The sequence below is a fragment of the Mastigoproctus giganteus genome, chromosome 10 (genome assembly GCF_048544385.1).
Source record: "Mastigoproctus giganteus isolate SK-2022 chromosome 10, ASM4854438v1, whole genome shotgun sequence".
NCBI classification, from domain to species: Eukaryota; Metazoa; Arthropoda; class Arachnida; order Uropygi; family Thelyphonidae; genus Mastigoproctus; species Mastigoproctus giganteus.
The window spans coordinates 126,249,423-126,274,714 of record NC_143584.1 but is presented as its reverse complement, the minus strand read 5'-3'; the positions used below and the strand labels follow the sequence as shown (position 1 = coordinate 126,274,714).

At 38.2% G+C, this 25,292-nt stretch overlaps 1 protein-coding gene across 1 annotated transcript in view; it reads left to right on the top strand.

Moving 5' to 3' along the window:
• Window positions 1–25,292, top strand: part of LOC150079275 (uncharacterized) — a 124,091-nt gene that overhangs the window by 42,635 nt on the left and 56,164 nt on the right. Inside the window, exon 3 of the mRNA XM_090383546.1 lies at window positions 23,311–23,476. Within this exon, the coding sequence (XP_090239672.1) occupies window positions 23,311–23,476 (166 nt within the window). The remainder of the gene's footprint in view (window positions 1–23,310; window positions 23,477–25,292) is intronic.

Genomic DNA, 25,292 nt, shown 5'->3' with positions numbered 1-25,292 from the left:
AGCTCTCAGGTCTATAATTACTTGTGTCAGCCTTTGATCCTCTTTTGTGAATTGGGGTCACATTTGCACATTTCCAGTCTATGGGTACCTCCCTAGAGTCCAAGGAAGCTCTCATAATTATGGCTAAGGGTTTTCTTACTTCCTTTGCTGCCTCCTTTAATATAACTGGATAGATCCCATCCACCCCGGGTGCCTTTCTTGTGTTTATCTTCAACAGTTTCTCCTCCACTTTACTCCCAGTTATTTCAAGATTCTGTAGCTTACTGCTAGAGTTGAATACACCTCTGGCATTCCCCTCGCTGAATAACTCCTCATGTGTGAATGTCGATGCAAAATATTCATTTAGTTTGTTAGCCACCTGAGCAGGATCATCAACAGTTGACCCATCGATATCAAGTGGACCAATCTGATTCATCCCCTTCCTTCTAGAGTTTACATAAGTAAAGAACTCTTTGCTGTTTTCCTTTGCATCCCTTGCCAAGGATTTCTCGTAATCTGCCTTCGCCTGCCTAACCTCCTTTGTAACTTGGTTGCATATCAACTTGTATCTATCATAGGCTTCTGTGTCACCCATTAATTTGTAAGTATCCCATGCATTTTTCTTCTCTGCCATATGCCTCATTAGTTCATCTGACATCCATTTTGGCCTAAACCTTGAACAATATTTCTTAGTTGGTATGTAAAGCCTAGTAGCTTCCAAGATAAGTTCTTTGAATGCTTCCCATTTTGAATTTGCTGTTGGTAACATCATCAGTTGATCCCACTGTATAGAATTAAAATACTGTCTCAGTCCATCGTAGTCGCCTTTACGGAAGCAATAACCCTTCCCTTTACCCCTAATGGTAGTTACCTCTTTGAGTAAATCCCACTTCAGCACACTGTGATCACTGCCACCTAGTGGTTCATTTATCTGCAGATTCTTAATGCATGAAGAATCACTGCTGATAATCAAATCAATAGTATTAAGCCCTGCTAGTGTGTGAGTGACCAGCCCCCAAATTCCAGTCAATATCTGGGAAATTAAAATCTCCCATTATAAGACTCTCTGATTTACTGGCCCACTCTATTTTCCTGTACAGTTTCTTATTATACTCATCAGAGTCATTAGGCCTATAGCACACTCCTACTCTCAATTTTGATCTCCCAATGCTTATGTCACACCAAACTGACTTAACACTGCACTGTCCAGCGATGTCGACTGGCTTCACTTCCTTGGTGAGCAAAGCAGGTACCAGTAGTTCTAAGTGTGGACGTGGTTGTGGGCAAGCCTCACAACATCCAATGCATACTCCAGCAGTTTGTTATTCAGAAGGCACACCTGGTACATATGTTCCAGGGTACCTGGAGTGGCACAGAAGAGGCACTTAATCCGACACTTTGTAGCTTGACGGGTTAGAAGGATGTCATGCCACAGTCTCCACTGGATATCAGTGTCTGATTGGAACATTACAGTAGTCCTGTACAGTAGATTCCATCGAAAGTTAGATGGCATGCTCTTGTATAACTAAAATTCAAATACCTTTTAACCTTCCTGTGAGCATGACAAAAAAATAAAGAGTAGGTGCATGGTTTATGTTAGGTTTTTTTGGGATAAAAGGCAAGAAGTAGTTAAAAATAGTGCACTTTATAATTTTATTCTTTGTTCTGGTATTGTATTCTATAATAAAACGAATAATATCTTTAGTAATCATCATCAGCCATTTTCAATCCACTGCAGGATAAAGGCCTCTCCAACAACTTTCTAGTTCCTTCTGTTTTGAGTGCTGGCCATCCATTTACTACCCACAAACTCATGAATTTCATCTATCCATCTCCGCCTTTGTCTTCCAGGTTTTCTTCTAGCTCCTCTTGGGTAAAAGTGAAGTGCAGCCATTATCAACCCACTGCAGGATGGAAGCCTCCTCAACAATTCATGCTGAGGGAAAAATGGACCATAATCTGCCACTCTGGTCCAGTGCGGGTTGGCAGATCGACTGTATTCAGTAGTCAGGGGCTTGAACCCCGGTCTACTCAAAGATCGTGTGCTACTGCACGCCCGCTCCTGCCCACTCGGCTACGGGGACCATTCTGTTATTTTCTTAGTCCATCTGTCATCATATGTTCGAGCTATGTCCTGCCCAAGACCATTTTAGTTCTTTAGTTTTGTTAAGAATGTCCTTTACTTGAGTTTGCTGCCTAATCCATGGGTTTCTCTTCTTATCTAACAGTCTGATTCCCATTATAATTCCCCTCGACGTGGGCACCTGTACGTGGTGAGGGGACCTCCCAGTGACGCTGCTGGACTTCCAGAATAGCATCACTGGGATCCAACGCCCACAGCCCAGGTTCCAGGCTTACATCAATGGAATCCGGCGTGTTTGCCGTGCGCTGCGACCCGTGGAAATTCGGAAAGGGGGATCCTGGTGGTTGAGGGGCCCAGCTTCGATACACCACTTTGGCCCCTGCTTCGACAAGACGGGTGGTCCTAGAAGGCCCGGCTAGGATCAGTCAGCTAGTAGGCTCGCCTGCGAGGGTCAACCGTGTCAATGCCACTCCCCTACCCTCATGGTCCAAGCGACAGGATTCGGGCTGGCGGCGGTGTATAGTGTCTGGGTAGCCCTGGCGTTCCACTCCCGAGCGCATTTATTGCATGCCGGGTAGTGGGCGTCCCTTTGGGCTCCGTGGTGGGTGGGGAGCCCGGGCACTGAACAATATAAAAAACTCAATGAATCCTGATAAACTTATCTCTTCAGGGGCCCCAACCCGGTCCCTATCTGCAAACAGAGATGAAGACACAGATAGTATTATTAGTACAAAGAGGCAGCGAACTGAAGTACCATCGGGACCTGTTCCAAGGTTCCTAATTATACACTCCACCGGGGAAAAACCGATTGGTAAAATGTCGCCCTTTTTTATTCAAAAAGGGTTAGATGGGTTAGCAGATTCACCCAAATCAGTTAAGAGGCTTCGTTCTGGTGATCTCTTGATTGAATCTAAAAATGACAGGCAATCAGAACATCTCCGAGTAACATCAATCGGAGGAATACCCATAACAGTGACACCACACAGAACACTCAATTCATCAAGAGGTGTCATTTCGGAGTGGGACCTTCTCGACGTAACCGAGGAGGAAATCTGCTCCAAATTAAAACCACAGGGAGTTATTGCCGTCAAGAGAATTACTGGGCGAAGGGATGGAAAAATTGTTAAAACCAGGAGCGTTATCCTGACTTTTAACTCTCCTAAACCTCCTGACGAGATTAAAGCTGGATACATCAATTGTTCAGTGCGTCCATACGTTCCGAACCCTTTACGGTGTTTTAAATGCCAGAAGTATGGACATTCTCAAATGGCCTGCCTTGAAGTCCTTGCATGCGCTCGATGCGGTGCAAAGGACCACGAAACAACAGCATGTTCAGCCGCAAAACCCACCTGTATTAACTGTGAAGGCGAACACCCAGCCTACTCACGAGCATGCCAGAGGTGGAAAGAAGAAAAAGAAATTCAACGGCTGAAGGCAGAGCTAAATATATCATACCGGGAGGCAAGGAAATCGGTGAAACCCCTGAATATCAACAAACCTACCTATGCCCAGAAAGTAGCAGGGAGATGTTCCGTCGGAACTCAGACGGACATGACCATTCCTCCAAAGGAGTCTTTCACTCCCATCGCGCGTTATCTCTTAAGTTCTCAAAAACCTGCACAGAAAAACCAATCAGCTGCCACTCCTATATCAGTACCTCCTAATGCTCCACAAGTAACAAAGGTAATTATGAAAGAAAAGAATAAGAAAGGGGAAGGCTCCCCTACTACCCAAGAAAACATGGATGTCGAGCAGAAGGAGGTACCCGAAGATTCAGTCTTGGAACTCTTTGCGGAGGAAGAAATGGACACGGGACAGCATCCTTTCTTCCCCAAAAAAGATAAACCCAAGACTGATAAAAGTAAGCCCTCAGCAAATCAGAAGCCGCCTGATGGACCCACCAAGCTAAAATAATGGCTAAATTCCTACAATGGAATTGTCATGGATTCCGGCGAAATATTGATGACATCAAGGCCCTCCTGCAAAAGCACGAGCCAGTTTGCTTTTGCTTGCAGGAGACATATCTAAAGGCAAATGATGATCCCACCATGCACAACATCACAATTTTTCGAAAGGACAGAATTGCTGATGGCTCTGCTCATGGGGGAGTGGCTATCCTTGTGGGTAACCAGACCCCAGTGCAGCCCTGGTTAATTACAACTAGCATACAAGCTGTTGCGATTCGCCTTACGGTGGGGTTTTTATTAACGGTCTGCTCTATCTATTTGCCACCTGGGACTGACATCTCCCAGGAAGACCTTGATGATCTTCTAACGCAGTTGCCTCCCCCTTTCTTACTTCTCGGGGATTTTAACGGACATAACACCCTGTGGGGTAGTGCTAACATCAATGGAAGGGGACGAGTCATAGAGCGTATGCTCAATGACAATGACCTTTCCCTTCTAAATACTGGAACAAACACCTTCTTCCACATGCCTACCCGTACTTTTTCTGCCATTGATCTCTCTATCTGCTCCCCTTCTCTACTCCCTTCACTCACTTGGGAAGTGGAGGATAATCCATACGGAAGTGATCACTTCCCTTCCCTGTGATAACCTTGTTACACAGTGGGAAACCATGTCTTCCTTTTAGGTTACCACGGTGGAAGTTTGATCACGGTGACTGGAATGCCTTCCAACATCAGGCAAATTTCGACTTCAGTACAGTCAGTCGGGAGCCTATCAATGACGCAGTAAAGTACATCACAGAAATCATTGCCCATGCAGCTGCTAATGCTGTCCCAAAAATATCTGCCCGGTTTCCACCATTTCCCAAACCTTGGTGGAATTTACAATGCACAACAACAAAAAAGGCTCAAAACTAAGCGTGGGGGATATTTCGCCGATATCCTACCACGAACAACCTTATAGCCTTGAAATGTGCACGAGCCAAAGCACGCTACATCCGTCGTCAGAGTCAAAAGGAATCGTGGATCCGTTTTACATCATCTATTAACCAGTCTACCAACTCTAAGGTAGTCTGGGATAAAATCCGAAAAATGAAGGGGAAATATACATCCCACCCTTCTTCAGTCGTAGATTATAATGGATGCACTATTGCAGATCCAACTGCAATAGCCAGTGCTCTTGGGGAAACATTCTCTAATATCTCCGCAACATCCTCGTACTCCCCAGAGTTCCTGGTCCTGAAACATAAACTGGAAAAACAAGCACTTAATTTTAAGTCCAAGGGCCTCTATCCCTACAACGGGGCATTCACTATGGAGGAACTGAAAAGAGCCCTCACTCTTTACAAAGCAAGTGCTGTTGGACCAGATGGCATCCATTATGAAATGATTAAACATCTTTCACCAAAATCTATGGATTGTCTGCTCCTTCTGTATAACAGAATCTTTATTGAAGGGCAGTTTCCAGACTCCTGGCGAAAGGCAATTGTTCTTGCCTTTCCTAAGCCAGGAAAGGATCCAAAAGTCACCACCAACTATCGTCCTATTGCTCTGACTAGCTGTCTGTGCAAAATCCTGGAGAGAATGGTAAATTCTCTTTAATATGGTACAGGCATACCTCGAATAACGAATAGGATGCGTTCCACGAAACTACTTCGTTAAGCGAAACTTCGTTTTCAGAGGTAAAAATACTATGGCCAGAATAGGGATACGTTCCTACGTAAAGAAAATGAAAAGCTTTTTTTTCGAACAAAGAAAAGTTTTATTAAATAAACAGTCAACTTACATACAAAGTAAAATCACATTTTAAAATATGAGTCTAAAGTTGATTGCTTATGCTTTTTTCTCTTTCATTTAACATTTAACGCCTATACGGAGTTATTGCATTTAACACTGATCGCTTAACAATAAAACTTCTTCCTAAATCAGGATCATTTTCACTAAAAAAATTTAAAACGTTTTCAATGTCATTTAAGCACCTTTTTTAAATCTTTGGTTGTTAACACTTTTTCGGCAGGAACTTCTTTAACTTCGTCTTCATTATCTTTGTCTTCGTTGCTAACAAGGTTTTCTAAATCTTCCACTGAAAAACCATTATCTTCTGCATTCAATAAATTTCTAACATCCTCTTCATCGACATTTTCGAAACCTATTGATTGAGCCAACTGGATAACTTCATTTCTAATTTCTTGGATGTTATTTTCTTCTTCTATACAACTTCTGGCCATATTTTGCGCCAAACTCCATTTAAGCATTTCTTAGTGACTTCTTTCCAAGAACTATCAATGTTTTCAATTTGCGTTTTTAATGGTGCAGTTTTTCCAAAAAGTTTTAACTGTCATTTCCTCTTTATCCTCTAGTTCAGTTAAATTGATTAATGTTCGACGCATATAATAAGCTTTAAATGATGCTATCCAATGGTCGAATCAGGGAAGTTGTGTTTGCTGGAAGAAACACAACTTTGACAGGAATGCATGTGTCCAACGTGTTAAGATCAGTAGGATGTCCCGGAGCATTGTCTAACAACAAAAGAGCTTTTTCTTCAAAGTTGTTTTTTTGACAATACCGTTTTACTTCAGGACAAAAGTGGTCAACAAACCAATCAGTAAATAACTCCTTGGTAACCCACGTTTTTCTATTTGCTTTCCATATTACAGGTAAATTCATTTTTATGTTACCTTTTAATGCCCTCGGATTTTCTAAATGGTAAACTAATAACAATTTTAATTTATAATTGCCAGAGGCATTTGATCCAAAGAGTAACGTTAAACGGTCTTTGGCTGCTTGGAACCCAGCAGCTGATTTTTCTTCAATAGAAATGAAGCTTTTTGTTGGTAGCCGTTTCCAGAACAAACCGCTTTCGTCAACACTAAACACCAAATTTGGTGGAAAATTTTCACGTTCAATTATTTCCTTTAGTTTTTCTGGAAACTTATTTGCAGCTTCTCCTGTTAATTTTACACTATGAATCCTGGCCCGTTTTTTAAATTTCTCGAACCAACCACGAGAAGCCCCAAAGGTTTCCGTAATTTCTTCAGTTTGTTTAGATTTCAGGTGATTAAACTGGAATATTTTTTTTATGTTAAATGGGGCTTGAAATTGCGGACTTCGTTATATCGAAGCTTCGTTATCAGAGGTAACGTTAACCGAGGTATGCCTGTATTTAGAATCAAATGACCTTCTCTCCAGCATCCAGTGCGGCTTCCGATGGAACCGGTCCACTTTGGACCATCTTATTAGATTGGAAGCATCCATCCGGGATGCTTTCCTAAAACGCGAACACTTGGTGTCGGTGTTCTTTGACATGGAGAAAGCGTATGACACAACTTGGAAAATTGGCATCTTAAAAGATCTGCATAGCCTTGGTCTTAGGGGCCAACTCCCAATTTTTATTAAAAACTTTCTAGCCAATCGATCTTTCCAAGTTCGCGTGGGATCCTCACTCTCTCCTTCATTCAGTCAAGAGGAGGGAGTACCACAAGGATCAGTATTAAGTGTCACACTTTTTGCCATCAAAATAAATTCAATCACAGAACAACTTCTTCCGACTGTAAACAGTGCCCTCTATGTTGATGACTTTAGCATTTTTTGTCAGTCGTGCAACATGAGGGTTATTGAAAGACAACTGCAGAAAGCCATTGGTAATCTGAATTTCTGGGCACTTGCTAATGGCTTCAGGTTCTCGCCGGAGAAGACCGTTTGCATACACTTTTGTCGTAAGCGTAATCTTCATCCTGAACCTGAATTAAGACTCGGACAATATGCTATTCCAGTAGCAGCGAACATAAAATTCTTGGGACTCATATTTCGATAAAAAACTGACCTTTTTGGATCAACTCCGCACAAAGTGCACATGTGGACTTAATATTCTCCTCTCGCTCTCCTCTACATCTTGGGGAGCAGACCGATGTATCCTTCTTCGGCTTTACCGTGCACTTGTGCGATCAAAACTAGACTATGGGTCCCAGGTATATTCCTCAGCTAGAGGCAGTGTCCTGCGATGGCTGGACCCCGTCCATCATCAGGCCCTATGTATTGCTACTGGAGCATATCGCACATCTCCTGTCCAGAGCTTATACGTCGAAGCAAACGAACCACCGTTATCGCTTCGCCGTAAGCAGTTGTCTTTAAAGTACACTTTAAAACGGAAATCCCTGCCAGACCATCCTACGTGGCCATTCGTTTTTGAGCCACGATGGGAAAATTTATACAATACCCGTAAGACTGCCAATCGTCCTTTTGGTATTAGTCTCCAAGAGCTACTCAAAGAACTCAATATCAAGGTAGACAAGATTGCCCAAACACCAAAGCAACCCTTTCCACCCTGGCATGCTCATGTCCCGGCATGTGACTTGTCCCTTAGAAATTGGGGAAAGTCGGACACTCCATCATCTGTCTACCTGCAGCTTCATTCAGCACACCGAACTGAATATTCTGACTTCGCGCCAGTCTACACAGATGGTTTGAAGTCGGAATCATACGTGGGATCTGCTGCTGTCTTCACAGACAGCACTACATTGGAGCAGATTCCCTCTGAATGCAGCATATTTACTGCAGAGCTGCATGCTATAGAGTTAGCCTTGGATCACATTAGTGAATGCCAATACCAACGGTTCATTTTATATTCCGATTCGCTCAGCATGTTACAGGCTTTAATATCTGTGAGATATAATCCTCATCCAGTTCTGTCTAGTATCCAGCAGAAGATTCACTTCCTCCGTGGACGTGAATATGATATCCGCTTCTGGTAGATTCCCAGCCACATTGAGATTAGGGGAAATGATTTGGCTGACACCGCAGCCAAATCAGCAATCCCCAATAATAATCGCTGCCTGTCAGTCCCCTATACAGACTACAGGCAAACAATACAGCAGAAGATACATTCTCAATGGCAGGATTTGTGGAATGGACAGACTGGGAATAAACTATATCGTATAAAGCCTGTAATTGAACCGTGGCAATCTAGTCTGCGCAGGAATCGTAAGGAGGAAATTGTTCTTGCCCGGACCCACATAGAACATAGTCATTTGACTCATTCTTTTCTGCCGAGGGCTGATGACCCTCCTATGTGTAAGTCCTGTGGCACAATTTTATCAATTAGACACATTTTAATTGAATGTCCAGATTTTAGCAATATCCGTTTTACCGCTTTTACCCATCTGACTGAGCCATATACACTCAGTCAGATTTTATCCGACAATGACAATGTGTCTGCTGGTTTTAGCTTTTTAAAATCAATAAATATTTTTACTCGTATATAAAATTTTTACATTTTTCTTTTATATATTTGTTATACCTTTTGACATAGTGACCTAACTAATTAGGTCACTGAAAGTTTAAAATTTTTTTATAAATGACCTGGTCTTGGCGCATTATAGCCTTAGTAGCTAATGCGCCAATAAAACCAAAACCAAACCCAATATAATTTGTTCCATTCTTCGCTGTGTAGTTCTCAGCTTCTCTTCCATTGTTTTGGTGAGTGCCCAAGTTTCACTTCCATGTCATGGTGGGGAGTATACATTGGTTCATTATTTTACGTTTCAGACAAATTGGGCTCCTCAGTATATGACTATATTTCCTGAATGCTATCCATCCAAAACTTATTCTTCTCCTTACTTCCATCCATTTATCATTATTATAGCTAATGACTTGTCCCAGATAAGTATATGACCCCACCTTTTCAATTACTGCTCCTTCAATCATTATATCCCTTTCTGTGGCATACTTGTTCATCATTACTTTTGTTTTAGCCATATTCATCTTTAGTCCAAAATCCTTACTAACTGTGAAAATTAAGATTTTCCTCTAACAATAGTGAAATTATAATAAAATGCTTAGAAAACGGTACTCACCTTGTATAAATCTGCAATAAAATATTTTTGGTAGATGGTGGTTAAATTTAGATTGGAAGAAGCATTAAAAAGAACTAAGGCGGGAAATGGGGTGAAAATATTTTAAACAGATTTTAAAATGAGCATAAGGAAGTAGAAATGCAGATCTCCAATCCTTGGTTGTCATAAAGAGGTTAAAAAACATAAATGAAAGAAAGAGAGAAGACCGGTGGTCTTCTCTCTTTCTTTCATTTCATTTACGTTTTTAAAAACGTTTTATTTTACGTTTTCATTTACGTTAAAAAATCTAAATGAAAGAAAGAGAGAAGACTGGTGGTCTTCTCTCTTTCTTTCATTTCATTTCTTTCTTTCATTTACGTTTTTTAACCTCTTTATGACAACCAAGGATTGGAGATCTGCATTTCTACTTCCTTGTGCTCATTTTAAAATCTGTTTAAAATATTTTCACCCCATTCCCCCGCCTTAGTTCTTTTTAATGCTTCTTCCAACTTAAATTTAACCAACATCTACCAAAAATATTTTATTCCAGATTTATACAAGGTGAGTACTGTTTTCTAAGCATTTGCTATTCATTTTTTAGTCAGATTTTCCTCTAATTCTTTGGGATCGTGGCTTATGACCACAATGTCATCTGCAAATCGTAAATGGTTTAGGTACTCTCCATTCACATTGACTCCTTTCTGCGACCAGTCTAATCTTCTGAAAGCTTCTTCAAGGGCAGCAGTAAACAACTGCAGAGATATTGTGACTCCTTGTCGAACTCCTTTCTCAATTTTAAATTTATTACTGTCTTTGTCTAGTCTAATAAAGGAGGTAGCATTCTCATATATTTTCTTCAAAATCATAATATATGGGGTATCTATGCCTTGTGTTTCCAGTGCCCGAAACATTGCCTTATGCTGTATGGAGTCAAATGCCTTTTCATAATCCACAAATTCCAGGCATAATGGTGTTTTATATTCATTTGCCTTCTCCATTAGCTGTGACATTATGTGAAGGTGATCCATAGTTGAGAATCCTGTCCTAAAGCCAGCTTGCTCTTTCCGTTGATTCTCATCAAGTATTCTTTCTAATCTGTTAGTAATGACCCTTGTGAACAACTTGTACATGTGGGATAATGAGCTAATTGGTCTATAATTTCCAATTTCAGATTTATCTCCTTTCTTATGCAGCAAAACTATGATTGCATTATTCCACTCCTTAGGTGCCACACGTTTTCTAATGTATTTTGTGAAGAGTCTTGCCAGTTTTTGTGTCATGTCTCTTCCTCCCAATTTTAACAACTCAACAGTAACTTCATCTTCCCCTGGGGCTTTCTGGTTCTTCATTTTCTTCAATGCATGTTCTACCTCATCAGGAAGAATATCGGGTATGTTGTATGTGTTGCTAATTTGCAATCCATCTTCCCCACTGTTGGCATCATTCTCTCGCTCCTTGTATAATTCTCTATGGTAGTCTTCTGCTATTTGAATTATGCCTTCTCTGCTATTCATAAGTACACCATCGCTATTCTTCAATTTCAGTATCATTTGTCTTTTTGTATTACTGCTCATGACTGCTGATTTAAATCCTTTGTTTTCCCTTAATGCTTGTTCTACTTTTCTTGTGTTAAATTTTCTTATGTCCTCTCTGAGTCTCTTTCTAATTGCTTTGCATAACTCAGTATACTCAATTTTCTCCCTCTCAGTGTTTTTCTTGCTCTTCATTTGTCGTCTTCGGTTCATCATTACAAGTGTCTTGACTGATTTTTTTTTTTTTTTTCTTCTTCTTTGGATTTCTTTTTCCCTATAGGTTTCTTGGGTTTTACCACTTTCAGAAAGTTGTAATATTCCTCGTCGATATCTTGGTCCTGAACAGTCTGCAGAAGCTCAAACTTGTTCTTAAGTTCCAGTACATACTGCTTTTTCTCCTCTTCTGTTATCTCAAAGACCTTTGTATTATTTACTCAAGTCAGTTTTTTCCTTTCTTTTCTTGTCTTACATCTATATCAAGTGTGCATCTTATCATTCTGTAATCACTTCCAGCATTTACCTTGTTCAGGACAGTAACTTCATTCACAATATATCTTCTGTTAGTTGAGGATGAAGTAGATTTCATAGTTGTTAATCCATTTGGGCTATTCCATGTCCACTTTCTGTTCACCCTCTTCTTGAAAGTATTCATTACTGACATTCCTCTAGATTCTGCAAATTCCACAAGTCTTTCACCTCTTATTTCTTTCACCAATTGCAAAATTCCCTGTAGTTCCCTTTTTTGTGCTGTTTTGTCTCTTTCCAACTTTAGCATTGAAGTCCCCCATAATGATAGCGTAGTGAGTTTTCTGCTCATCTAGAAGACTCAATTTTGGTGTACATTTCTTCAACCTCTTCATCATCATGACTATGTTGGTGCATAAATCATTATTACCTTTAGCTTATACCTCTTAGAAATCCTGAGTAGTACTCTTGACACCCTTGGTGATGTACTTTTGAATTCCAAAATGTTGTTTTTTATATCTTTATGGACCAGAAAGCCAACTCCCACCTTCACTCCTTTCACTGTTTCCATTGGTGTACAGCAGATTTCCACTTGTTTGATTGTTGTTTCAGCCAAACTGATGATATTCCAATTTACATTTTCTAATTCCCTTTTCCAGCTCTAGTATCCTGTCTTCACCAATGAGTGATCTTACGTTGTAACAGGCCAAGTTCAGTTTCCATGCATGGCAGCCTGATCGTACCCAGAGATTCTTAGCACCCTCTGCTTCCACTCTGATCCTCTTGCTGCCGTAAGAGAGGTAGTGAAAGCCACTGGGGACTGAGGGCCATTTGTTTCATTGTGCTGTCATGTGCTGGAGGGTTCGGTCTTTTCCTCTTCACGCTGACCAGGTGTCTTGAAGAGAACCACTCTACATGTTCATTGCCACCTAAATGACGTAACAGGGCTTACCATCGAGAAGGTGTGCACGAGTGTATTTTAAGGAGGCAGACCAACTGGACTTCTCCCGAATCTTCTGAAATAGAAAGATATTGGATCTATCAGTGTTTTAGATAACACACAGAATGCCTGTGTCTGATAACACACAGAATGCCTGTTTCCCCCTCTAAGCCCCTTAGTAATAGCAATCTTATTATCCAGATCAAAGCAAAAACCAAAGTTCTGTGGAAAATCATTGCAGGACCAAGCTGAGCCTGGTGTAGTTTGTACACAACTGAAGAACTTTTCCAGTTAATAATAATGCAGGTTGAAAGTGGATCCCATACTTTAGTATTAGTGGGCAAATGATGCTATTCTAGCAGTTCGTTTGCACTGCTCAGAGAATTTCATGTTGGACTGATCAGTTACCCTTAGGTTTTTTTTTCTTCTTATGAACTACCTTCAGTTTGGTGCTGCTCTCCAAATGATATGGTATTTTGGAACTCTTGCAGTTACAAAGGAACTAGATACAGAAAATAATTTTGACATCTGCTGTAATTACTGCTATTAATAAAGGGATGGTTGAATGGGAGAAGACAGAGTTATTATCAATGTGCACTGTTCTTCTTGGACAGATGTTATTATTGGACCTCCCCAGGATTAAATGCTGGGCCCATTGCTGTTTTCAATATTTATTAATAATTATTATTTAAAATATTAATAATATTCATGGAGGCATATCAGGGAATCACCAAAAAAGAGAAGAATGATGATATCCAGCTCAGGACCCTGGGTGTGCCAAGCCCATACTCACCACATGTGAGCCCCTGGGGTTAATATTGAGCCATTGCAGTTCTGTTATCTATTAATTAAATAAGTTACTTATTAGTGTGTGGTGCTGCTTCCCAGATGATTATTTTGGTAATTACTGGTACTTTATTAGTGTGAGCCTTGGCACTTCAAGTATAACATCTGACAACCTAGTGATGGTATAAGCTTACAACATGAAAGATGCCAAAAAAGGTATAATTAGTAACTTTATAAAAAATGAGCAAATAAAGCTTTAAACCAGGTTGTAAGTAATACATTAATAATCCTGGTGGAATTTGCATCCCTATTTTACAATGGCTGATCATTTTATTCATGGACTGGTACAAGATTTTATGTTTAATGTGCAAACTTTCCATAACTGCCACTAGAGGCACTCTCTCTGATCGCTACTGAGCATACTCCATGTGCACATGCCAGTACTTGTCAAGCTAGTATTATGTGAAGTTTTTTTTTTTTTTTTTTAGCTGCTTGTCACTGACGATCATGTCAGACATATAGATTGAATAGCGATATTTGATTCGTTATTGTGTCAGAGTAGGCTTAAATGCATTGAACAGTTAAAAAGATGCATTGAACAGTTAAAGAGTTAGGATGAATGAAGCGTACGGTATTGAGTGTTTTGGTAGGACAGCCATATTTAAATGGCACAAGCGATTCAGTGACAGCTGTGAGTCTTGCAGATGACTCAAGACCTGGTCAGCCTTCCTCCTCAACTCCTGAGCAAATCTCAAAAGCCCAGGAAATCTTGGATGAAGACAGGCAAATTACACTTTGCAAATTAGCTGTCAGATTGTCCATTTCGTACGGTAGTGCTCACAATATTGTGAAAGATCACCTGAAAATGTTGCGAATCTGTGCCCACTCCAGAACAAAAATGACTTGTGCAAAGAATGCTTGATCATTTTGAAAGAGTGTCCTTAAATCCTTAAATCAAATAGGGACTTGTGATTAAACTTAAATTTTTTGCCATGATCCAGAGATAAAACAACAGTCAAGTGAGTGGAAGCATTCTGATTCACCAAAACCTAAAATTTTGAGCTTCTTGTATTTTTTTGGTATGCATAAAAGGCATTCTTGTTATACATTTTGTACCTCGTGGAACTTTGCATTAGGGGGCATACTCTGAGGTTCTCAGAGTCCAATTTCACCATACCATTTGTGAGAAACATCAAGAACTTTCCAGTGTGAAATGGTTTCTCCATCAAGACAATGCCAGGCCTCATATGGCTAATATTGTGAAGCTAGTGATAACTGTCATAGGTGCAGAGGTTCTGCTACATCCCCCTTATTCACCGGACTTAGTCCCATGTGATTCTTTCTGTTTCCCCGTCTGAAGAAAGCTCTGAAAGGCAAGCATTTCATGTCTGACAATGATGCGTGCAGAGCCATAACAGAAGCACTTTGCAGTCTTTAAAAAAATGGCTTGCAAGAAGCATTTAATATGTGGGTATGATGGTGGTGAAAGTGTGTAAAGTTTAAGGGAGAGTATTTCAAAAAGGAGAAATCAATAGAAGATTCAGATGATAACAAGAGACAAAAAGCTAGAGTTAGAAGTGCTCTAACCATAAGTCTTATAGCCTGGGAAACCCCAGGCTATATAAGACCTATTATTAGAGCACTTCTCACCAGACTGCTGCTGTCCCAGTAGAAGCAATGCAAGAATTGATTCCACCAATGCATTTGGCCATTTTTAAATGATTAGTCCGTGTATCTTCAATAACTAGCAGCTTTCCAAACCACATAAATTGCTCTCAATCAACCCTTTATACTCAAGTGTATTCCATCTTTATGAAAACAGTCCCTTCTGTTAAGAAGCACAAGCCATACTGCAAAACATTCTACTTCATGCGCTTTGCATGATCTCTCTCCAAGGCTGAAATGGTTGACAATATTATCATGCACTCCTGTCATGCCTTTGCAAAATTCTATGCACTTTAAAATTCAGCCCTAACTTCTGGCTTTTTCTCATTATCATCTCATACCTGTTAATTAAAGCTTTTGTTGCCTGTGCTTAATGTTATTAGTAACAACATGTAAAACAATATAACCTTTTGTGCCCTTAAAATGATAATTGTTCTATATCACTAACTGTTCCCACCAGCAGATGTCTTAGTCCTTTTCCATCTGTCCTTATTGCATATGTTCTAATTTTTCCTGAAAATAGCCACCAAGAACTCCTGTGCGATCATCATTCACCCTCTACTCACGATGATCCTGCCATGCAGCCAGATGAATGAGGGTAACCTCTAGCATTGAGTTGGCACATCTAGGTTATTAATGAGTCACATAGAGACATCACCTGTGACATATTCAGCTAAAATTCAAATTATTTTAATTGCACTGGAGCTTTCATCAGCCATTTTCAATCCACTGCAGGATAGAAGGCCTCTCTAGCAACTTTCAATTTCCTTCTGTTTTGTGCAATGGCCATCCATTTACTACCAACAAACTTGTGAATTTCATCTGTCCACCTCCATTTTTGTTTTCCAGGTTTTCTTTTAGCTCCTCTTAGGTACCATTCTGTTGTTTTCTTAGTTTTATATTTGTTTTATTTTCAGATTTATTATATAAAACAGGGATGTAAATTACATCATGGCTGTTACTATGTTTATTCCTTTTATAATATTCTGAGCTAATTGTAAGAACATTGCAATGCAGTTATATAGCAATTTTTTTCATTATTAGACTTGTAGTTGAAACACTCAAAGTATGTTTGATGCCTTTAGCCATGTGCACGTTTCATACTTTTTATCAACTGCATAGGAACTAGTTGATCAAGTTCAGTATAGTTGCAAAATTACATCACCGGGTATGCCTCTACATTGTGGGTGCGGGGGACAGAGGGCCCAACACTTGGTTTTTAATGGTTGCAGAAGACCATGGCAGATCCAAAAATTTTGTGTGGGGGGACAGAATTTTTATTTTTGCTGCTGGTTGAGTAATTGAAATACATAATTCATTATTGCTCAGTATCTTCAATTTCACATATCACAATTGTGAAGTAGTATATTGATAATATACTACTTCACAATTGTGGTTCAAATAATATCAGGTGATTATACCAATTTTAATAGTTCAAAGTACTACTGAACTGTACAACCAATCTATAGAATAAGTATAGTATTATATATTAGGTCCATCTGCATGTTATAACTCAACTCCCAGTGGGCAGATTTTCATGAAATTTTACAGTGAAGGTAAAGAAAGCCAAGACAAGAAACATCGGATAACTTACGCGGAAAATTAGTTTCTCGATACGGCACTCTAGTACTGCTCGCTCGGTAAACAGATGGTAGGTGTTATTGGTCTGGAGCAAAGTCAAGAACAATATATTGATTGACAGGTAGGTGTGGCAAACGATGTGCTGATTGGTGTGCGAACACAACACAATAACATCGGGTTAGTATCACTTCAGAAGCACTAATGGTAACTTGCTCTAATGAATGCTTTCCATAATGGTGAAAAAAGGTCAGGTTACCTCCACTTGAATCCCATGGGAGCTTGAACCCCTCCCGAAGTGAAGGGGGTAACCTAACCTTTTTTCTTTAGAATCAGTCATATTTAGAAATATATATATAAAAATAAAAATTGACTGTATTTTTATTTTCTTGTTCAATAATATGCCCTAATGGTGAAAAAAGGTCAGGTTACCTCCACTTGAACCCCTCCTGAAATGGAGGGGGTAACCCAATCTTTTTTCTTTAGAATCATGTGGACAAAATATTATTTTTTTATTACTGTACTTTTATTTTTAAAGACACTCGTGCGGATACACATGTATCATAAGTCAATCAACGCCTCAACAGCTATTCACTATATATATATATATATATAGAATCTTTCTTTCTTTTCTTATATTATATTATTTCCTAACCTACCATTTAAGGTCAGGTTACGAAATTTAACAAAAAATAAAGAAACAATTTCCTTTTTTCGTAACCAAACCTAAATCAACAGTGTAATAAAAACACTCATGAACTCCGAAAATCTGCTTTTAATAATGAGAAAAAAACAATGAAGAACATAAAAATGAATAGAACCAAACTTTTATTAATTTAGTTTTCATCAAAAAATCAACCGTTTTATTTTCCTTACAAATTTCTTCCATCTTTAAAAGATTCATCGCTACTATTACCTGTTTACTGTTCATTACAAAAGTATTATGCACCGTTCTTTACTCATAAATACACATTATAATGCCAACCAATGACTACACAGCAGCTTGTCCTCTGTCATGCCCACCACCAATCATTTTATCGTTTGCCACGCCTACCTGTCAATCAATATATCCTTCTCAATTTCGGCTCCAGGCTGATAACACCTACTGTCTGTTTACCGAGCGAGCAGTGCTAGAGTCCAATGTCGGGAAACTAATTTTCCGCGTAAGTTATCTGACGTTTCTCATTATTCTTGTGTTGGCTTTCTTTACCTTAGCCAATTTTACATTTGGTTCATGTAGAAAGATTTGTCGAGCGATCTCAGTTTTCATTAAAATTGGACAAATAGAAATCTGGCAGTTTGTTTTTTTCCATACAAACTGTATGGGGGAAAAAGAAATTCATAGCTTAAATGTAGTTTTAATGCAGTACAGTCAGTTCCTCTATAACGTAGTACATGTGTTCCTGAAAGTCTCTGCGTTTTGGTATTTCACGCAATAAAAACAACGGGCTTATTGGGAAAAATAGGGATGGGGTGCTCAAAAAAAAAAAAAAAAAAAAAAAGTTCAGTCTGGTAAGCAAAACACTAAAAAAAAGTTTGAAACTCAAAAAAATTAATAACACAGGTTTAAACATCTTAAATTTCTAATAAATAAATACAGTAAATATAACCCTATCTTGATAAGATATGAAGCTTGATTGATATTTCTGTTCACTGACTTTTTTTTCTTTATTGTGAAATTTAAAAAAAATTTAAAAAGATGAGCGATCAATAATGACGAACACGGGACACACAAATTGCACAAGTGAGACAAGTTTATGAAGCTTCAAAAATAGGAATGAAGAGAAGATTCTGAAAATTTATTTGTTTTTTATGATTGAAGATTTCATGGAAGGAGAAACATTTCTCCATAATAATGTAAAAACCCACAGAATTCCACTATCGGTATTATCGCAAATGCAGTAAGGTTGAGTTTACTACCCATTTATAATTAGATTGCACTAACTGAAAAGCCCAATAAACTAGGAACTGCAAATTGATTTTATTCTTTTATGATAGTGACCTCCAGAAATGTGCTCCTCTGCTCACGCTTCACGCTTCATGAAATTTCTGTAACAGAAAAATGTGAGCTCCTGAAAACATGAGTCGGCCTACAATATCAGCGAATGATAACAGTGTCTCCAATCAATACAGCCACAGTAAATGAGAAACATTTGACGTTTGAAATTTAAGTGTTTCGTGTTCACCTGGTGTTACTTGCAGACAAAATCGTGCTCGAGCCAATGTGAAAATTGCATTATACTCACATTGTTCCCTGATATATCAGTGGCATTGGAGAAAATTCACATTGCAAATATGCATGTTATAGCAGAACTGACTGTATTGTTTGCTTTAGACAGTCTAACCATGCTCCACGTGTATTATATAAGACTCATGAGCTGGTATCACTTGTGAAGAGATACAGTACAGAGAGAAAACAGACTTAAAAAAAAGGAGAGTATTATTATTTTTTTTTTTTTTTTTTGTAAACCCCAAACACGAGAGGTATTAGAACCTATAGTACTTAATACCGTGCTTGGGTTGGAGGTTGAGAAGATGAAAGAAGATATTTGTTGACATTGGACTTGAACTTCTGTAGACTGTAATTTTCAGGAAATACGTATGAAGGAAGGTTGTTCCAGAAAACGGCAGTTGAATGAATAAACGAGGAAGATGAAAAGTTGGTTCTGTGAGTTTGAAGTTGGACAGTAAATGGATGTTAGTTGGGGGTGGGAAGTGTTTGGACTATTTTGAAGGAGAGAGAGTGGGAATTATAGAAGCCAATTCAGAAGAACAGTGCCCATGCAGCAGAAACAATATGTCTATGAGAGAGTGAGTGGAGAGACTCTGTTAGAGATGAATCATTAATTAACTTAACTGCCCTCTTCTGAATGGAATCAAGAAGCCTGAGAGAGGTTTTGGGGGCCCCACCCCAGATGTGGGAACAATATTCCATGGCAGGGCGGATTTGCGATTTATACAGAGTGAGCAGCTGTTTAGAAGAAAAGTAATGCCAAGAGCAAAGGAGAAAACCAAGTTTTTTAGATGCGGAGGAAGCAATATTTGTAATGTGCTTGTGCCAAGAGAGATTAGAAGTCAGGGTAATTCCCAAAAGAGATATATATCATTTTTCCTAGAAATCGGAATATCACTAAAGATAAGCATAAGAGCAGAAGAATCCTTTTTGTGATATATAAGACAAGACTGAGTTTTAGAAGGGTTGAAATCAACTAAGTTGTCTTTGCCCCACTGGAGAATTATCTGAAGATCAGCATTTAAGGAATTGGTAGCAGATTTTCGAGAAATTGAATGATTGAGCAGGACAAGGTTTCTCAAAATGGAAAGTGGAATGCAATGTGCTATCATCAGCAAAACTACGGATAGGATTTCCAGTCAATTGAAGAAGAGGAAAAGAGTGGAGGAAAGAACTGAACCTTGGGGGACACCGGCATTAGTAGAGAAGCTAGAAGACAGAGAGCCATCTACCATCACCCTCAGTGAGCGATCACAGAGAAAACTGGATAACCAATTACTAAAAACAGTTGGCAAACCATAAGATGGAAGCTTGTTTAGAAGACCTTTATGCCAAACACGATCGAAAGCCTTTGAGATGTCAAGAGCAACTACTTGTGTTTCACCGAACCTTTCCATTGAATTAGTCCATAAATGAGTAACATAAGCAAGAATATCACCAGTGGATCGACACTGATGGAATCCATACTGGCGATCGTTGATCAGGCGGAAGGTTTCTAGGTAGTTTAAGAGTTGGCGATTAATTGATTTCTCCATTACTTTAGAAAGAATAGAAGTAATTGCAATGGGATGATAATTGGATGGGAGGGATTTGTCACCCTTTTTAGGAACTGGCTGGATATGAGCAAATTTCCAAGCAGAAGGAAAAACACCTTTGGAATAAGAAAGTGAAAAAAGGTGGCAAAGAATAGGAGTAAGTTCAGGAGCACAGGTTTTGTGAACAAGTGGAGAAATACCATCGGGACCTGGAGCTTTCTTAGCATCAAGATTCGTCAAAATTCTTCTGACATCCTTTTGACGGAAGACCACAGGAGGCATTGAATGGAGCGTGTTGGGAATGGTGGGAGGTATTTTACCAAGATCATTAATACATGAGTTGGAAGAAAAATGGGATGCTAGCAGGTCAGCTTTATTCTCTGCTCCCAACTCTGTTTGGACAGAGGTGGGAGCAGAGATGGGCAAAAGTTGCGGCCAATAGCTTTGGCAAGAGACCAGAATGCTCGGCTACCATTAGGGCATGAAGCAAGTTTTCTACTCTTAACCTGTTCAAACTCTAGTTTGGACTGATTAATAACTGCTTTGCAATTGTTGCGAGCTTTGGTGTAGGCAGAAAATGAAACTGAAGAATTAGAAACAAGCCAATTACAATATGCAACATTCTTCTCCTGAACAGCCTTAGCACATTTATTGGAATATCAAGGTTTAGTTAAAGAACAAGATTTTAAAGTGGAGTGTGGGATAAAGGATTCCATTCCTGCAAGAATAATTTCACTGACACGATCTGAGCAAACGTTGACATCAGAAGTTTTGAAACAGTAATCTGACCAAGAAAAAGAAGAAAAGAAGTCTCACAGTTCATCCCATTTTGCATTCTTGTAATGCCAAACAACACGAGGTTGGGAATAGCCATGAGATAAAGGTTCCATTGGAGAAGAGACAATCACCAAGTTGTGATCTGAAGTGCCTAAAGGACCTCTCACTTCGACCGTGTACTTAGAAGGGTTGTTTGTGAGAAAAAGATCAAGCGTATTGGCTGTATGATTGGGATTATCCGGTATTCTTGTAGGTAAATGAACAATCTGTGCAAGGTCATTAGTAATTGGAAAAGCCTTAGCATCTCGACCAGCTGGGTCGGTGTGACTAGAAAACGGAAGCCAGCCGGAGTTGTGAACATTAAAATCACCAAGGAAAATTACCTCACTGTTAGGAAAGTTGGAGTGGAGAAAGTCAAGTTGTGTAGTAGTAATTTAACTGCCTGGCTAATTTTAGAGAATGTAAAATATAGTTTTATTAAGTGTTCTGTCAAGTTATGGTATTTCACGCAATAAAAACAACAGGGCTTATTGGGAAAAATAGGGGAAGATTACAATATGAAGTACATTCATATTGTAAATTAATGTTTCTGGATACATTGAATTCTGTCTGAGACACAATAAGAAATGAAAATTGGAACAAATGACAAAGGTGGAATAAACACTATATAGTTTTGTTCTATCTTTCATTCTTTCTTGATTATGCATGATGTGACTGGTTTCAACATAGAATCAGGAACTGGCAATTGTTAAGTAGTTCTTTCGTGTAATAATGTGCAGTAATTAAGTAATCTTGCGTGCAGTTCAAAATTCTTAATGGTTGTATGCTCTGAGTATAACTAGACTTGGTTTAAAATTATTTCTAGTTTTCCTTGATCTCTAAGCAAGTGTGACAAAAAGTATTAGGAGTAGGCATTTGTATTTTGTGTGCCCTTCAATTTTTTTTTTTTTTTTCTGGAAAAGGTAAAAGTGTTTAAATTAGTCACTTTAAATTCTGTTCTTTATTCTGACATTATAAGAACAAGTGATACTTACTTAACAGCAATGTTGTTCAAAAACATTATTTTAGAATTTTTTTTACTTCTAACATACAAGGAGAATAATACACTAATGGGTATATAGCATATTTTGTATACACATATGGAGAGATTTGATTTTTTATGGCTATACTTCAATTAAAAAATAATTTATGCAGATTTAAACTGAAGACCATACTGGAGGAATGATAAAATTCACAATGACTTCATTCCAATTTTAATTTAAGCATATTTTATTTTATATTTATTTTTATTTTATTTTATCTGTGAATGGGGTTAACAAACATTCCTTATAAAGAATTATATTGTAGAGGGAGTGCAGGAAAAGCTGTCGAAGTTTGCTGAAAGTTGAGCAAGAGAGAGTGGCTAACAACTATAAACAGGCTATGCTGCTTCTAAATGACTGACCAGATAACTATGACCTCAAAAATAGCAAGTAAGGTATAATGCTATTAAATGTCTTGCACCCAAGGAATCGAAATACGGGGCCCAGATTTTCAAAATGGGTTCCACGTAATTCTTGGGCACTGTGTGAGCCTGTTGGAGTTCTGTGAGATTTTTAATGAGAGAAGGGAAGAGTTTGCAATCTTTATTTATTTTATTTTATTTTTTTTTTTTCAGAAAGAAGGGACAAATAAAGTAGAAAAAAAAGTAGATTAAAGATTTTTGAGATATACTGACTGTATTTTAATATGGGTTAACAAAAAAAACATCCAAGATGCAGACCTCAGAACAGTGGTTTCAAAGTGTTCTGTGGAACCCTGGTATTTTGCGAGGGATTCCAGTGGCGCTACAAATGTTAATTTTTTTATTGAGTTTTTATTTATTTTATGGATGTAGAACATTGCTTTTCTCTCTCTCTCTCTCTCTCTCTCTCTCTCTCTGAATTTGTTTGCATTTAGATCAATATGATGTATGCATGTGCTCAGTGTACATGCTTCTCTTAAAATTTTGTGTGCTGTAGGTTTTAGGAACTCCATTTTCTGAGAGCTCTTCTGAGAGATGGCATGGTCATGAATTACATAATGAACATCACTCATTTTCTATGGAAGTGGCCAATCCTAAAGAAATTACAGATCCCAGATCACCAACAGCGAATATTGCTAGAACTCCTTTGGAAGAACTAAATGGTATAAATCTTATTTTTGAGCTTAAATTTGAAATTAATTTGGGATACTGGTTAATTTATGTATCAAATTTGTTCATTTTGAAGTTTTTTTTGGTGCATCAGTTACTTTGGACATGGTACATTACTTCTTATAGCCCTTATTATTATTATTTATTTTTTTTTTATTATTGTGCATTATATTTGCCTAAGTGTTTATATGTTCATGGGCTGATTTGCATGTTGTGGAAGGTGAAACTGCAAAACAAGTCATGGGGGGAGGAGTAATTTTATTCTCTCTACCTGAGTCAGGCTAACCACTAAAGCCTTGAGTGAAGAAGCTTACAAAGAATATTCATCAATATCCATTTTAGGAGGATTCAGTTTTCAAAAACAAAGTTTAATATAATAGATGAAATATATACTGCACTTCATAGGTAATATATTCATTTACTGGAGAATATTTACATTAATAAAATAATTCAGTTAAATAAAGGTGACCCAAACATTGCAACTTCTCGTTGGAAACCTTCAACGGCTAAACTTCAATTTAGTAATGGATATTTACATGATGAGATTTAATACTAACACTATAACTAATTTGATACTAGTGCTATAAATCAAAATTGTAAAAAGTTAAGATGAGAAAAGCATATAGGATGATACCATAAACACCAACTTAAAAAACAGTTGAAGAAAAGGATTAACTGGCAAAGGGCTGTTATTCTAAATGGAACCCAATTGCAGAGGTTTTAATTCTTATTTGTCCAAGAACATTGAAGAACAGTTACCATCTTTTAAGGACATGAAAAGGTGATAATGTTTTATACATCAGTATACTGATGATGTTAAGGTGAGATATCTGAGGGCAATATCAAGATAAAGAATTTTGCCAACAGGGACAAGGAAGTGATTATCTTATTGGTAATGGTTAGGCCATATCTTGAGTACTGCATACCAGTCTGGAAGCCTCCTAGGAAGGATGTAGATCTGTTGGATTGGGTGCAGAGAGGAGCAACAAGATTAGTCAGGAACATAAGAGTTACCCAAATAACTTCAGTTTTGCAAATTGCAGCAAATGGAAACTAGGTACCTACGAGGAAACGTGATTGTCAAGTGTTTAAGGCTGAAAAGTAAATGCTAATGGCATCCTTACATCTTTCTTAGATGAGACACACAAGGGGGCAAAATTTAAATTGAAAAAAAAAAAGGGTGGTTGATTTTGAAAAGACCTGGTGTTGTGGAAGTGGATAGTTTGAATAAATTTAAGAAAAAATTAGACAAATTATTTAGTTTTTTTTTTGCTGATTCTGTATATGCTTGCTTTGTTGCATTATTCCACCACTCAATACTAATATATTATTACTTTTACTTTGTTCCCTATTAAATACCAATATTTTATTTGGTAATTTTGTTTACAAGGTAATTGGAATACTGCCTTTTGAAATCAATCCTTGAACTGTGATTCTGTATATGCTTGCTTTGTTGCATTATTCCACCACTCAATACTAATATATTATTACTTTTACTTTGTTCCCTATTAAATACCAATATTTTATTTGGTAATTTTGTTTACAAGGTAATTGGAATACTGCCTTTTGAAATCAATCCTTGAACTGATCCTTGAAAAAGACCAATATTAACAGTTGTGCATAAAAAATATATATAAACCATGGCATTATACATGAATTTGAAATATTTAGTTATATTCAGAGACCAGTAACATCTATTTTGAGAAATTACCATGGTTTATATATATATATATTTTTTTTTTTTTTTTTTTTTTTTTTTTGAGATCTGCTCCTGCTTCTGCTGTTTTGCTCAAACAATGCCTTGCCTGT